We start from the raw sequence: 16,197 nt of genomic DNA, 5'->3' as shown, positions 1-16,197 counted from the left end.
TTGATCTCTCACTATGCTCCTCTACCACTGACCGTGTGAGCAATATCCATCCTCCAGTGTGAATTTCCTTGTCAAGCACAGCACCTGTCTTCTTTGTTTAGCTTTAGTTTTTGATCAGCAATATGTTCAGTTGTGATATTTTTCTACATTGGTGACATTAGACTTTAGACTCATCCCTTTCTCTAGTGCCTTTCCTGTACCTCCACGCTCCTCTAGCTTTTCTTCCTACCCCCACTGCCATCCTAGTATATATGCTCCATTATCCTGTCTATTTCTCCCTCCCCTAAGATCCTTGAACATTACATGCAATGCATTTTGGTCACATTTAATTCCTACTAGAGGAGTATAATTCCCTGTGTAGACTAACTTCAGTTAAATTCTTTTACATGAATATATGTACAAGTATATGCATAATCATGTACACACATACTTACATATATAAAATATATAGAAGCTTATAAAGAAGTAGGTTTCCATGTGGTTTTTCACACATCTTTATTTTTAGCTCCCCTTCTTCTGCCCTATAATCCCGCCCTCTTCCTGATTAAACCTCCTTCCCCATTACTCCCTTTTCCCTTTAATATCAACTGCCTTAAGATCTTTCTTCCCCCACTCTACCAACTCTGCCTTTGTACTTTTCTGATTTTTTAGTTTGTTTGTTTGGTTTGCTTTTTGGACTTTAAAGACACAAAGGAAGAATCAACACTGAGATCCACATATGAATGAGAACATGCTACATTTATCTTTCTGGGTCTGGATTATCTCACTCAGTATGATGTTTTCCACCTCCATCTATTTACCTGAAAGCTACATCTTCCTTCACTGGTGAACTAAATTCTACTATGCATAGAAATCTGTCGTCATCACTGTTGTGTTCTCATGAAGGGACATAATGACCAAAGGAACTCTTGTGGGAGGGTGTATTTAATTGGGGACTTACCACTTTAGAGGTTTAGTTCTTGATCTTGATGACAGGGAAGCATAGTAGTACACTGGGAGACTTTGGAGCAGTAGTTAAGAACTACATCTTAAGAACAACAGACCTTGAGAGAACAATAATTAACTTTATATGAAAAAACAAAAAACTTAGGATAGCCAAAATAGTCCTATATAATGAAGAAACTTCCGGAGGCATTACCATCCCTGAAATCAAACTCTATTACAGAGCTACAGTAATGAACACAGCTTGGCATTGGCATAAAAACAGAGACATTGACCAATGGAATCTAATTAAAGACCTGGATATTAATCCACATACCTATGAACACCTGATTTTTGACAGAAGCTAAAATTATACAATGGAAGAAAGAAAGCATCTTTAACAAATGGTGCTGGCATAACTGGATGTCAACCTGTAGAAGAACGAAAATAGATCCATATCTAACACCATGCACAAAACTCAAGTCAAAATGGATTAAAGACCTCAATATAAATCTGACCACACTGAACCTGATAGAAGAGAAAGTTGAAAGTAGCCTTCAATACATGGGCACAGGAGACCACCCCCTAAATATAACACCAGTAGCACAGATAATAAGAGCAACAGTGAATAAATGGGACTTCCTGAAACTGAGAAGCTTTCTGTAAAACAATGGATACAGTCAATAAGACAAAAAGACAGCCGACTGATTGGGAAAAGATCTTTATCAACCCCACATCAGACAAAGAACTGATCTCCAAAATATATAAAGAACTCAAGAAACTAGACATTAGAATTCTAAATAATCCAATATAAAGATGGAGTGCTGAACTAAATGGAGAATTCTCAACAGAAGAATTTCAAATGGCCAAAAGATACTTAAGGACATGTTCAACTTCCTTAGTGATCAGGGAAATGCAAATCAAAACAACTCTGAGATACCATATTACACCTGTCAGAATGGCTAAAATCAAAAACACTAATGATTGCTTATGCTGGAGAGGATGTGGAGTAAGGGGAACATTCATCCATTGTTGATGGGAATGAAAACTTGTGCAACCACTTTGGAAATCAGGGTGGTGGTTTCTCAGAAAATTGCAAGTTAACCTACCTCAGGATCCAGCATTACCACTCTTGGAAATATACCCAAAAGATGCCCAATCATACTACAAAAGATTTATTCAACTATGTTTATGGCAGCACTATTTATAATAGCCAGAATCTGGAAACAACTTAGATGCCCTCAACAGAAGAATGGATAAAGAAAGTGTGGGACATTTACACATCAGAGTACTACTCAGTGGTAAAAAAAAAAGAAAAACATCTTGAATTTTGCATGCAAATGAATGGAATTAGAAAACACTACCCTCAGTGAGGTATGCCAGACCCAAAAAAAGATGAATATGGTATGTACTCACTCATAAGTGGATACTAGCCATAAATAAAGGACATTGAGCCTATTGTTCTTGATCCTAGAGAAGGTAAGTAATAAGATGAACCAAAAGAAAAAGATATAGGGGCTGGAGAGATGGTTCAAAGGTTAAGAGCACTGACTGTTCTTCCAGAAGTCCTGAGTTCAATTCCCAGCAACCACATGGTGGCTCACAGCCATCTATAATGAGATCTGGTGCCCTCTTCTGGCATGCAAGTATACATAGAAGGAATGTTGTATACATGATAAATAAATAAATCTTTTAAAATATATATATAGACCCACCCTGAAATGGAAAACAGACAAGATCACCTAATAAAATTGGGAGAATAGGGTTGGGGATAGAAAGAATGGGAGACGGGGAGGGTTGAGGAGAACTTGAGAGAATGGGATAGTTAAGATGGAGGAAGAACAGATATGAGAGCAACGAAAGAGATATCTTGATTTAGGGAGCCATTATGGGGCTAGCAAGAAAACTGGCTCTAAAAAAATTATCAGGAATACACAATGATGACCCCAGATAAGGCCCTAAGCAATAGAGGAGAAGGTGCCTAAACTGGCCTTGCCCTGTAGTAAGACTGATGATTATCTTAAATATCATTATTGAACCTTCATCCAACAACAGATGGAAACAGAGGCAGAGTCTCACATCGGAGCACTGAATTGAGCTCCCAAAGTCCAGTTGAAGAGTAGAAGGAATGAGAATATGAACAAAGAGGTCAAGACCATGAAGGGTTCACCAACTGAAACAATTTACCTGAGCTAATAGGAGCTCACCAACTCCAGCTGGGCTGGGAAGAAACAAACATAGGACAAAACTAGTCACTCTGAATGTGGCTGACAGTTGTGTGGCTGAGGCAGTCTGAGAGGCCACTGGCATTAACACTGGTATTTGTCTCTACTGCATGTACTTGCTTCTTGGGATCCTATTCTCTTTGAATGTATGCCTTATTCAACGTAGATATATTAGGGAGGCCATTGGACTTTCTACCAAGCAACGTGACTTACCCTCTCTTAGGATTAGAGGGGCCTGGGGTGGGAGAGAGTGGGAATTTGGATTGGTATTTTTTTAAAAAAATCTAATAAAAAAAATAACAATAAATGAGATACCAAAAATCTAAATAACCCAATTTAAGAACGGAATACAGAACTAAACAGAGGATTCTCAGCAGAAGAATTTCAAATTGCCTAAAAGATACTTAGGGAAATGTTCAACATCCTTAGTCATCAGGAAAATGAAAATCAAAACAACTCTGAGATACCATCTTACACCTGTAAGAATGGCTAAGATCAAAAACACAAATGATAGCTTTTGCTGGAGAGGATGTGGAGTAAGCAGAACACTAATCCATTGCTGGTAGAAATGCAAACTTGTACAGCCACTTTGGAAATCAATATGGCGGTTTCTCAGAAAATTGAGAATGAACCTACATCAGGTTTCAGGAATACCACTCTTGAGCATATACCAAAAATATGCTCAATTATACTACAAAGGCATTTGCTCAACTATGTTCATAGCAACATTATTTGTAATAGCCAGGACCTGGAAACAATCTAGATGTTCCTCAACCAAAGAATGGATAAAGAAAATGTGGCACATTTACACATTAGAGTACTACCCAGCTGTAAAAAACAATGACACCTTGAATTTTGCATGCAAATGGATGGACTTAGAAAACACTGACCTGAGTGAGGTAACCCAGACCCAAAAGATGAATATGGTATGTACTAACTCATAAGTGGACACTAGCTATAAACAAAGAATACTGGGCCTATAGTTTTTGATCATAGAGAAGCAAAGTAATAAGGTGAAGCCTAAGAAAAGCATATATAGATCCACCTGGAACGTCGAAACAGACAATATTGTCTGACAAAATTGGGAGCATTGGGGTCAGGGAGAACAGAGCGTGAAAGGGGAAGAGGACAGGAGAAGGGGGGGTGAGGAGAACTTGAGGGAATGGGATAGTCAAGGAGGAGGAACGACAGAAATTAGAGTGATGAGAGCAAGGAAAGAGATATCTTGATTGGTGGAGTCATTATAGGGTTAGTAATAAACGTAGCTCTGGAGAAATTCCCAGGAATCCTCAGGATGACTCCACCTAAGATCCTAAGCAATAGAGGAGAGGGCCCCTGATCTTGCCTTGCCCTGTAATCAGACTGATGAATATCTTAAATATCACCATAGAACCTTCATCCAGCAACTGATGGGAACAGAGGCAGAGACCCACATCAGAGCACTGAACTGAGCTCCCAAAGTACAGTTGAAGAGTGGGAGGAATGAGAATACAAGCAAAAAGGTCAAGACAATGATGGGTACACCTGATATAGTCTACCTGAGCTAATGGGAGCTCACAAACACCAGCCGGACTGGGAAGTAACAAGCATAGGACCAAGCTAGTCCCACTGAATGTGGTTGACAGTTGCATGGCTGGGGAAGACAGAGGGGACAATGGCAGTGGTACCAGGATTTATCCCTACTGCATGTACTGGTTTTGGGGAAACCTATTCTCTTTGAATGGATACCTTGCTCAGCCTAGACATAGTAGGTAGGGGCTTGGACCTTCCCCAGAGCAATGTGCCTTACCCTCTCTGAGGATTGGATGGAGGTGGGTTGGGAGGATATGTGAAGGGTACGGGAGGACAGAGGGAGTGGGAACTTGGATTTGTATGTATAATTAAAAAAAAAGATAGTTTGTTTTCTTTTTAAAAATAAATAAAAGAAAGAAAAAATAAATCTAAATATAAATTATATGTGCTGTGCTTGACAAGGAAACTCACACTGAAGGATGGATGTTGTTCACAGGGGCGGTGGTGGAAGAGCATAGTGAGAGAACATGACAGAGTGGGGAACTCCTAGCATGAGATGGGGTAGAGATGCAGCACATGCACCTGCCTTTAAGATTCTGACTGGGGGCGCAAAGAGATAAAGAAGGAAAGACTAAATGAAACAAGCCAAGCTGGGGTCAGTCAGGTGGACAGTACTCACTCTGTTGGAGGTGCACCGGCTAATTGGGAACTCATTGACTTGCTGATGTTATATATGGCAGGAATGATGGGTGTGGATTAGCTCAATTCATAGGTAGTCTCTGGAGGACAGCAGTCTAAGGCTGCAGTCAACATGGATGAGGAAGTTGCAAATGGTACTTACTGCACTCACTATCAACATCTACACAAGGACCAGTGAAGGCTTTGGCATTCCCAAGTGTATAGAGATTTGGCATTTATGGCATGGCTATGCTGATGTCAACAATGTATTCACTCACATTCCAAAGTAGCATATCCACAGGATAACAGAGAATGAAGAGGAAGATAATTATATGCAGAGAAATGAGAAATGAGGGATGGGCACTACACAAAGATGTCCCACAGGAGACCAAAGCAAGAAATGGGAATCTGCTTCTTGGGGGATCTCTCCTACAAACACCACACAAAGAATTATGACATTCCAGTCATATCACAGGTATTGTACCACATCTCCAGACACTGAATATTTAGCAGAGAAATTACAACTCCTTTTAGACTCTTTATTGCCAGCATTTTGATGTGTTGTGGGATTCCCCTCTGTATGCTGTGAATGTCATTGGTTAATAAAAGAACTGCTCTATGCCTAGAGCAAAGCTATAGGAGAACAGAGGTAGGTGGGGAAAACTAAACAGAATACTGGGAGAAAGAAGGGTTGAGTCTGAGTGATGCCATGTAGCCCCGCCGGAGACAGACGCCAGAACTTTAGCCGGTAAGCCACAGCCACATGGCCATACACAGATTAATAGAAATGAGTTAAATTAATATATAAGAATTAGACAATAAGAAGCTAGAGCTAATGGGCCAAGCAGTGATTTAATTAATACAGTTTCTGTGTGATTATTTCAGGACTAAGCGGCTGGGAACCAACAAGCGGCTCCCTCCTCCCAACATTGATGAGGTGTAGGAAGGGGTAGCTAGGCACTCAGGTTAGGACTCTCTGAAGGCATCATGGGCTCCCTCTGCTGTTGCAAGCATCCAGCAATAGAGACCCAAGACATAACAGGATGACGATAGCCAGGATGAGCCGGATGTGATTCTCTAATCTGCAATCTAATGTAGAAGATTCTGTGGAGAAAAAAGAATTTAAAAATTTTTCAACAATATAAATTTATTTGTGACTGTTTTTTCTCTAATAACCACTACATTTAGTCTTAGAATGAAATCTGTCTCTACATGAGTTATAGAAAGACCACTTCTGCCAGATACACAGAACTGTATGGACAACTAAGGAAGTGTTTTGGTTGGACGAAGCAGGGGCAAATTAGATTACAAAATTTAGCCACTGCACTTTCTACAATGTCAGACTCAAGAAATGATATTTCTTCATGACAAAGAACAAAAGGAAATACATGTTGAAACTATACCAAAATCATTACAGACTATCTAGATTTGAATCGGTGCTATGATAATGTCTTTGTGGCTTTTCTAGTTCTAGTATATTCACTAGAATCTGTGTTGCCACTTAAGTCATTAACTACTTAGAATCCAGTTTGTATTTGCAAAGTGAAAGTTCACACTTGTGCTGATATGTCTCTGAGCTTCAATTTCACAATGCAAATAGCAATAATCTAATTGGTTTGATCAATACTAGATGTCTCTCTGTACTTCATGCTTGAACAATGTATTCTGATTACTCTGGCTTCCTAAACTTTCCTATCTCCATCCTGCCTCTACACACCCTCATTTTCTCCATTCGTCCCTTTTATATAGTCATGTGTTTGACGTTCTTTAGTTTTGATCCAATGTGTTTAACCAGAGTCATCTGTGTGATCATCGGTGCGCAACTTTCCATGGACATCTAGTAGGCTCACAAATGGTTACACAGTCAATGCCAGTGATGCCTCAATTTCCAGAAGCTGTCAGTGGTGATTAGTTCAACAGGAGGGTGTCAGCAACTCTTTAGTCTTTCTCTTTACTTGACTGTTGACAAGCTCAATATGAGGCAGCCCCAGTGGCAAGTGCAGTTTCACTGAGTTCATAATGGAATGGGTATATCATGTCCAAAAGTGGCAGTATATACCCCTTTTTACCATCTTTCAGCTTACTTTCTTTTCCCGCCAGCCTTATCACACATGACATGAACATAAGAGCATGGGTTAAATACAAGTCAAATTTCAGGATATGCTTAAAGAAAAACAACACTTTTGACAATGAATATACACTAAAGTTTTATGTGCAGACAATGAACTATAGACAACTACACGAAACAGAGCAAGACGGGTGGTTATTTCAGAGGGAAGAGGACATCAGCTGATTGTTCAGAGTCAGAGATCAACAGTGAAAGCATATATACAAGTAACATTATACAGACTTAGTGCTTATGTTTAGGCATATATATAAACAAAATAAAAATTGGTGAAGATAGAGGCCATGAATTTGAAAAGGGGCAGATGTAGGAGGGTTTGGAGGGAAGAAAGGTAAGAAAGAATGTTGCAATTGTATTATAATCCAAAAAAATAATCAAGTTTTACCTGAACTTGTTGTGTGATAAATGGACGTGAGAGGCAAGAAGAAATTGGGGAGATAACTAGTGACCATGATGGTTGGAGAAAGGTGATGTTGGCAGGATGGGGGAAAAGGGAAGTGGTCTGAGGAGTGTTTTAAGAAAAGAAAAGATGGGATGTGGTGAAGAACCATGTGGAAACAATGCAAAAGAGAACTAATACATAATATATGAAATCTCCTGCAACCAGAACCTGAGGTCAAGAGGATGCTTGGATATTAGCCAGCTAGGAGCTCTGTTGAGATGATACCAGACGTCTAGGCTGAATGATGTCAAATACTCCATTAGTTACACAACCCAGACTCATTCAGGTGCTTTTGACTGTAGGAGTAAAATTAATGGCCATCAGAAAATAATTTATCTGGGCAGACGTCTAATTATGGATACCACTGTTTCTTTTTGATGCTGTAATAAAGTGCTTGATTTATCTTAGACTTCTAGGTCACACTCTGTCATTGAGGGAGACTGGTCAGAAACACAAGCAGGAATCTGAAGCTGAAACCATGTATGGATACTGTTTGCTGCCTCCCTAACACTGGAGTCTTCCTCAGCTAGTGTTAACAGAGGTATTGGCAGTCATATAGGAGACTGCTCAACTCATTCAATGACACGAACAAAAAAATGAATGACAGCCAGGAACAGCAATGCCTACACTTTTAATCCTAGCACTTAGGAAGCAGAGGCACATGCATCTCTGTAATTTTGAGGCCAGTCTAGTCTACTTACAAAGTTCAAGAACAGCCAATACAACACAGTGAGGTTGTGTCTCTAAAAAAATATTGAATGACAGAGAAAGACAGAAGATCAAGCCTCAGAGAAAAAGAAATTAACAGGTTTACACGTTCTGGATAAGGGAAGTCTAATGCTGGAAGTCCCTTAAGTGGACACTGGCTTGAGTATTTTATAGAGCCCCTGGGTCCTCTCTTTGCCCTTCCATCCTGTTTGGATACCCACATATGCCTTCCCCACCCTCTCTTTTCCCAATACCTTCAGAGAATAAGAAGCCACCATGACAGGGAGCCTTCCCTCATTTCCTTTTCTCCCATTGTCCCTCTAACATTCATGGACATCCTGCCACCTCCTAATTAATGGACTGAGGCTGTTCGTTTGTTCCCAACTGCCCAGACCAGAAATAATCACTCAGAAACTATAGTATTTAAATCACTGCTTGGCCTATTAGCTCTAGCTTCTTATCAGCTAGCACTTACATCTTAATTTAACCCATTTCTATTAATCTGCATATCGTCACGTGACTGTGACTTACTGGCAAGGTTCCATCCGGTGTCTATCTCTGGTGGGGCTACGTGGCTTCTTCTTACTCTGCCCTCTTTCTCCCAACACTCAATTTAGTTTTCCCCGCTCTACTCTACACTACTGCAGGCCAAGGCAGATTCTTTATTCATTAACTAATAAAAGCAACACATATACAGAAGAACTTCCACTTAGGGCATTAGGCTGGGCTCTCATATATCAGCTAATTATTTTAAAAAAAAAACTACCACACAAACTTACCTACAAGCCAATCTAATCTAGACAATTCCTTACTCAGGTATTTCCTCTCAGATGACTCAGGCTATGTCAAGTTGTACCAGCTAACTAGTGCAAACAGCAGCCACTCCTCCCACTGATGACTGTTTACACACAAGCTCACCACACACTTTCCCTTTCTTAGCTCCTCCTGGAACATTCATATTCAGTGTTCTGTTGTTGCATTTAGCTGTCTGACTTAGTGCAAGCAAGGTTATGTACTTGAGTAAAGGAAGCATGCTATCAGTTTTAGTTTGGCTTAAATATTTTATCCTTGGAAAGTCCATATGTATATCTTTTTCAATGTGTTTTTGTTCTTTTCATATTTCATTTCCCATTCTCATCCCATGCCCAGCTACATCAAACCCCTTCTTTATCCAACAAGTCCAACTCCATCTTTCATGTGATAGTTCTTTTTTCTGCCTCCTCGGGTTCACCCTTCCTTCCTTTACCCATAGTTCTTTGAAAACGTCTCTATGCCCCTAGTCTTCACACCTACAAGATGTCAACTCCATTGAAACTCTGAAACATCCAAATAACTGCAGGAGCTAAGGATACAGAACTGAATCTTTTCTGTCATGGAGGCTGGATCTGCCCTCTTCCTACATAATCTTACAAAGTCCTGATTCAAATTCCCTTTGTTCTGTTCTGCAAATGTCTTTATACCTTCTCCTCTAGGGTGATGGCTATTCAGGTGCAGCACTGAGCTCACAAAATATGATATAAGACAAAGATTCAAGTCTTCCTGCATAAAGAAACTAGCATAGAACCTTTCAAATTTTCTATCACGATTAGCTAACAAGGGGTATATGTGTTTCTCTGTGTGCAAGTGTATACACTACATTAGAGTACATGGCCAATAACTGTGTGAAATGCCACATATTATGTTGGTTAATGACATCTCTTCTCCAAAAGAACATTCCTGCATATGCCCTAATTTCACACAATTAGCAGATAATGTTTAGATTCTAGAATGAAAAAAAAAGTGACTCGAGACAGGGCAGTGGTGTAGTGTGCATCAAAACACAGTTGAAACACAGTGGATTTGGTGTATCCCACTTGACACATTTTGAGGCTTCTCTGACATAGACCTAATGAGCTAGTATAAGACATGTACTCACCTGTGATTGAGAGCTCCAGGGGATCACTAGGCAGTGACCACAAGTAGGAACTGTGTTTGTGAGAGCCAAAGCATCTGTAGGTCCTCCTGTGCCCTGGGCTCCCAGGGGAGATGAGGAATGTGCCGTGGTCCTGACGTGAGCAGCCCTGGGGAAAGGAGGCATTTCCACCTCTGCAGAGGATGAAGATGTCAAGGGAAGGATGTGTGTGACAGAGGAGAGTCACATTTCTTTCTGAGATTCCCTGAGGTCCTGGATCAGCAGTAAGGAATGGCTTCTCATTGTAAACACCTGGAAGTGAAAAGGTTCTATTAGCTGGTCATTGTAGCATGTGCCTTTAATCCTAGCACTCAGGAGGTGGAGGGAGGTAGATCTTTGTGAATTTAAAAACAACCTGCTTGTCCCCAGCTAAGGCTCCTAGCAATAGTGGAAAGGGTGCCTGAACTGACCATCTACTGTAATCAGATTGGTGACTACCCTCACTGTCATCAGAGAGCCTTCATCCAGTAACTGATGGAAGCACAAGCAGAGATCCACAGCCAAGCTCTGAACTGAACTCTGGAAGTTCTCCTGAAGAAAGGGAGGAATGATTGTATGAGCCATGGGGTCAGGGTCCTGATGGGGGAACCTACAGAGACAGTTGAACTCAGCTCATGGGAGCTCATGGACTCTGGAGCCTGCATAGGACCGACCTAGGCCCTCTGCATGTGTGTAGTTTGATCTATTTGCAAGGCTCCTAGCAGTGAGATCAAGACCTGTTCCTAGCACTTAGATGACTTTTGGAACCTGTTCCATGCTGGATTACCTAGCCCAGCCTTAATGCAGAGGGAGGAGCTTGGTCCTACATGCATGCTTTGTTCAAGCCCATGGGAGTCCTGTCCCTTTCTGAATAGACATGGGGGAGTGGATGGGGGGGGGGTGTAAAGGGGAGCCTGGGGAGGGAAAAGGTTGAGAGGAGAGAGGGAAAACTGTGGCTGGTACTTAAAAGAAACAAAAAAAACTGTTAAATAATAAAAAATTTTAAAAAAGAATGAGGGACCAGGCTAAATAAATAAATAAATAAATAAAAACAATCTGCTCAATATTGAGGTTTCAAGGACAGTCAGAATTACACAATGAGATCCTGTGTTAAAATATTTACAAAAAGACTCTTGTCTTATTTAAGGCTTCTATCGCTGCTATGAAACATTACCAAAAAGTAAGTTGGGGAGGGAAGGTTTTATTGGGCTTACACTTCAGCATTGCTATTCATCATTGAAGGAAGTGATGACAGGAACTCAAGCAGGGCATGAGGCTAGGGACAGGAGTTGATACAGAGGTCATGGAGGGGTGCTTCTTATTGACTTGTTTCCATGTCTTGCTCAGTCTGCTTTCTTACAAAACCCAGGGCCACCAGCCCAGGGATGGCACAACCCACAATGGGCTGGGCCCTACCCCGTTGATCACTACTTGAGAAAATGCTGTGGAACTGGTTCTCATGGAGGCATTACCTCAATGAGTCTCCTTCCTCTCTGATGACTTAGCTTCTGTAAAGTTGATACAAAACTAGCCAGTACAATGCTGGTATTTCAAACATGATGAAATATAAGCCTACAGTTCAGAGTCTGACCAGAGAGAAGAAAAGATGAAGACAAAAGAGAACTCATCCAACGTTAATCAACAAGGATCACAAAATGTGTTTGTATTATTTTTCATGAACCAGGACCATAGAAATGCCCTATGTATATACAAAAGGCTGCTGTCAATTCCCATGAACTCCATCCTTTAGGGGCTATAGTCACCATTCTGAAGGAAGCCTAGAACACGGCCAGCACAGAGGGAGGATCACAAACCAAAACAGAGGGTCTAGGGTTGAATCTTGATTGGTTGAGTTCCTGCCTTACATATACACAGTGCCCTGTGTTCTGTGACCATCACCACATGAATGGTGTCATTGTCAATGTCTCTAATGACAACACTAGGAGAGTAGCAGCAAAGGGACCAGAAGATCAAGATGATGTTTGGACTCACAGCAAGTTTAAGGCCAGTCTGAGATATGTAAGAATCTGTTTCAAAAAAATTATTAGAAAAAAATGGAAATTGAAAAGGAAAGGATGAAAAGAGGAGAGGAGAAAAGAGAGAAGAGGAAAGGAGAGAAGAAGAGGAGAGGAGCAGCAAGGAGCAGAGAGGGGAAGGGAGGGGAAGGGAAAGGAAGGAAGAAATCGTTATATGGGAGCAGAGATACAGGGCAGGGTTCATGATGGGGCATACGTGGTTCAGTGAGGTAGGCTTCCAAGACTAAGTCTGAAGAAGTGGCCTTGGGCAGTCATCACCAGTTCCAGATTCTTACTATTTCGTGACCATTGACTTCCATTAAAGTATGCACAGAAGTAAACCCCAGCTTTACTCTGTGTTATATTCTGCAGACTGAATTCAAACACCTCCTGGGCTCCCTGTGTGGTACCATCATACCACACAGTCCTGGGTGGAAGACGGGCTAGACACACAGTGGTCACTCCTGGAGGGACCCTGCAGAAGATGGTCACAGCACTGCCTTTGGAAACCACAGCTCCTGGAACTGCCCAGATGGACGACTGGGGTGGTGGCCCTAGAGAGACACGGAAAAAAGCACCAGTCAACTGATATCAGGAGATCCAGCTTTTCAAGGAGCTATACAGTGGCTCCCACAACAACTACTAATCAAGAAAATGCCCCACAAACATGCTCACACAACAGTGTAGTGGAAGCAGTTCCTCAGCTGATGTTCCTTCTTTCCAGATGACTCTAGCTTACGTCATGTTGAAAGAAAACTAACCAGCACACCTCCAAAGTGAAGTCTCATTATTTTCAGAATTGAACATCTGGTATATCTCAAAAGGCCTAATTATATTTTCTGTTCCCAAACAATGGAAGAGTACCTCTTATACCTTAGTGCTATCAGGGGCTTTTCTCCTTGTCTTCTACAAGCTCAGTAATGAACCCTGTGGGTTGTCATTCTAATCACCAAACCCTCCCACTTTCCTGGGCCAATCAATTTAAAATTTCATTAAATCACTGACCTATGTCTTACTTTGTCTCTTGCCTCCATAGAAAACCCAATCTCTACACCGAACTCCAATATCATATTATCATATTGAATAAATGAATAAAAATAAATGAATCCTTGGATCCATGTCTACCACTCCTACTCTCAGAAGCAGTTACTTCCCACAAACCCCATTCAAGTGTTCCATAATAAGACCTTCTGAAAGAGGCAGAGCTATCTGTGCCACCAGCATGAACCAGGAAGCTCTTTCTTAAAGGAACCATGCAGCTTTTCCTGCTAGTGTTGAGTCAGGAAGCCTTCTCTTAAAGGAGCCACACCTCTGCTCGCCACCAACAAACAGCCTATCGAAAAACATACAGCTACCAAGAAGCTCCAATTGACTCTCACTTTTGTGTCTGAGCCCTTTTTTATTATTCAAGCTTTCTTAGACTCTGTGTGAATACTCTTGCCAAAATTTTGGGTGCCATTTGTAAACTGAGACTGCATTTTCATTTTCTGGCTGCCCAGACCAAATAATCACACATAAACAATATTCATTACAATATTGTTCGACTAATGGTTCGGCCATATTACTAGCTAATGCTCACATCTTAAATTAACCCATTTGTATTGATCAATATATCAACATGAGGCTGTGGCTTACTGGTAAGGTACCAGCATCTTTCTCCTTCGGTAGCTACATCGTATCTGCTGATTCCATCTTCTTTCCTCCTCTATCCCTGCTTGGATTTTCCAAATTTCTGCCCTGCTGTATTGGAAAATAACCAGGCTAGCTAGAAGATAAAACAATTATATTTTTATTTATTATAAGGGGAAAATTCATGAAAACAGGAACGAGAAGTCCAAGCTCAGCTGTGCCACAAGGGAACCACACAGAGAGCACACCTGGGCCTGTACCATTTTTTCTCATGGTCCCAGCAAGCCACACCCTAAGTTGGTCCCACCTCTCAAAGATAATGGGTTAACCAAGCTTTCCCATCACCCTGCCATAGGCCAAAGCAGTTTCTCAATTAGCCAATGGCAATAAAGTATATTCACAGCCTACAGAGGGGAATCCCACATCAGAATCCCATCTTGCCACACACACATATTAGACAACATTCACTTCAACTCTGTCTTGTGGATGATGCATCTTCCCAAGTATGAGAATCAGACACAGCCCGAGAGAGAGGAGAAAAAAGAAAAAATTCAAAATTGAATGTTTGCAGCTTCAGGAGGAAACATGCGTGTGCAGGTGTCCCCTCCTCTGTGCCATTTATTCCAATATCCTTCCAAGACACATATCTTGCAGGCTTTACTAGAGCACAGTTGAGAATCCCCACCCCAAAGATGGCTCCAATAGTAAGGACTGATCATTAAGTAACTGTGCCTGTGGCTTATCAGAGGCCTTGAGTACCAGCCTCAGTACCCACTCAGGGCTCAGAATTGATGTCTTTGGTAGACAAGGATCTGAGGGTAAAAAATTAACTCAAACACGTTACCTCTGCATGTTCTTTATTTGTCATGCAAGGGGAGAAAGTGAAGTGAAAGGGCAAGAAGGAGAAGGAGAAGAAAGAAGAAGCAGGGTAAGGGGAAGAAGTAGTGAAGAAGAAAAGAAAAAGAAGAAAGAAAAGAATAAAGACTCCTCTCTACAAGGTTTCTAGTTTTTACAAACATAGTTGAAAAATTCCATAGGCAAGGACAATGATAATATAAATATCAAAATCATTGAAAAGGGCAGGTAGAACTGGACAAAGCTGTACTCCGAAACAGGTGATATCACCCAGGAAAGAGCCAGCATTCAAGGGGAAGTACCGGATTCCAAACCATCAGATAAAGTTACTAAACATCCCTGAATCCTGGATTCACCCATTCTCCACATCTAATCTCTTCTGTGATAACCAGCTTTGGGGACGCCCAGATTTGCTTGTTAGCAAAGGCGGAGCATGCAGCCTTCCTGCTCAGTGCCTGTCTTCTATGGAAATTTCTACATGCTCTGTTAGCAGGTAATTTTGTGAGATTCACTCTATATAAATTTGACTGCTAGAACAAAAAGTGAATGCCACCCCTTCAAGGCCTCCTGGTGTGGGGGAATGGAGCAAGGTCATTTCACTGCCCCTGCAGAGATTACACCGCCGATATGTTCTGGGAATGAATCCCCATTTCGAAAGGAAGATTCATGGGTTTACAAGGTTTTCACAGATATGCCAGCAACCTTTCCTAAAGACAAGTGTTCCCACAGCTCTGCAAAACGGGTTATTCCATGTGGACGTGTACATATACACTTCCTATGGATCTGCCTATTGGTCTGTCAGCTGTGCATTCACTGTAGAGTCTTGGGGGCTCCAACAGTGGCTGCCAATGAAAATCCCTTCTCAGGATCCGCATAAGATGCTTCAAGCTCCTCCCATGCTACTCTGAGCCAAACTCAGTTCCCCATGGCTAAAATAGAGAACAGACTCACCATGCTGTGCCCAGATCTTCTGAACCATTAAAAACACTGCAAATAGAGCAAAAGACCTGATAAGACAAGTCTGTCCTGGTATACACTGATCCCAACCCCAGAGCTCAGATCAAAACTCCAAGGCCAGATGGACAGGTTGAGGCCAGGGAAGACTCCTCTGCAGCCACCAGACTAAGTCTTCATAGAGAAAGAGTTCTATGAGAGAT

General features: G+C 41.4%; 1 protein-coding gene across 2 annotated transcripts in view; it reads right to left on the bottom strand.

Moving 5' to 3' along the window:
• Positions 1-16,197, bottom strand: part of LOC125395534 (leukocyte immunoglobulin-like receptor subfamily A member 3) — a 69,666-nt gene that overhangs the window by 34,062 nt on the left and 19,407 nt on the right. Inside the window, exons 2-4 of one of the 2 annotated variants that reach the window (XM_087909665.1) lie at positions 15,992-16,027; positions 12,829-13,110; positions 10,527-10,817 (exon numbers count right to left, since the gene is read on the bottom strand). The exons of the other annotated variant lie outside the window; for it this stretch is intronic. Coding sequence (XP_087765791.1) covers positions 10,527-10,817; positions 12,829-13,110; positions 15,992-16,027 — 609 coding nt within the window. The remainder of the gene's footprint in view (positions 1-10,526; positions 10,818-12,828; positions 13,111-15,991; positions 16,028-16,197) is intronic. 2 annotated transcript variants of the gene reach the window in all.

Source organism: Myodes glareolus, chromosome 1 (assembly GCF_982192425.1).
Source record: "Myodes glareolus chromosome 1, mMyoGla1.1, whole genome shotgun sequence".
In the NCBI taxonomy this organism is placed as follows: domain Eukaryota; kingdom Metazoa; phylum Chordata; class Mammalia; order Rodentia; family Cricetidae; genus Myodes; species Myodes glareolus.
Note: the sequence above shows the minus strand (reverse complement) of the source record. Positions and strands in the feature narration are given on the sequence as shown.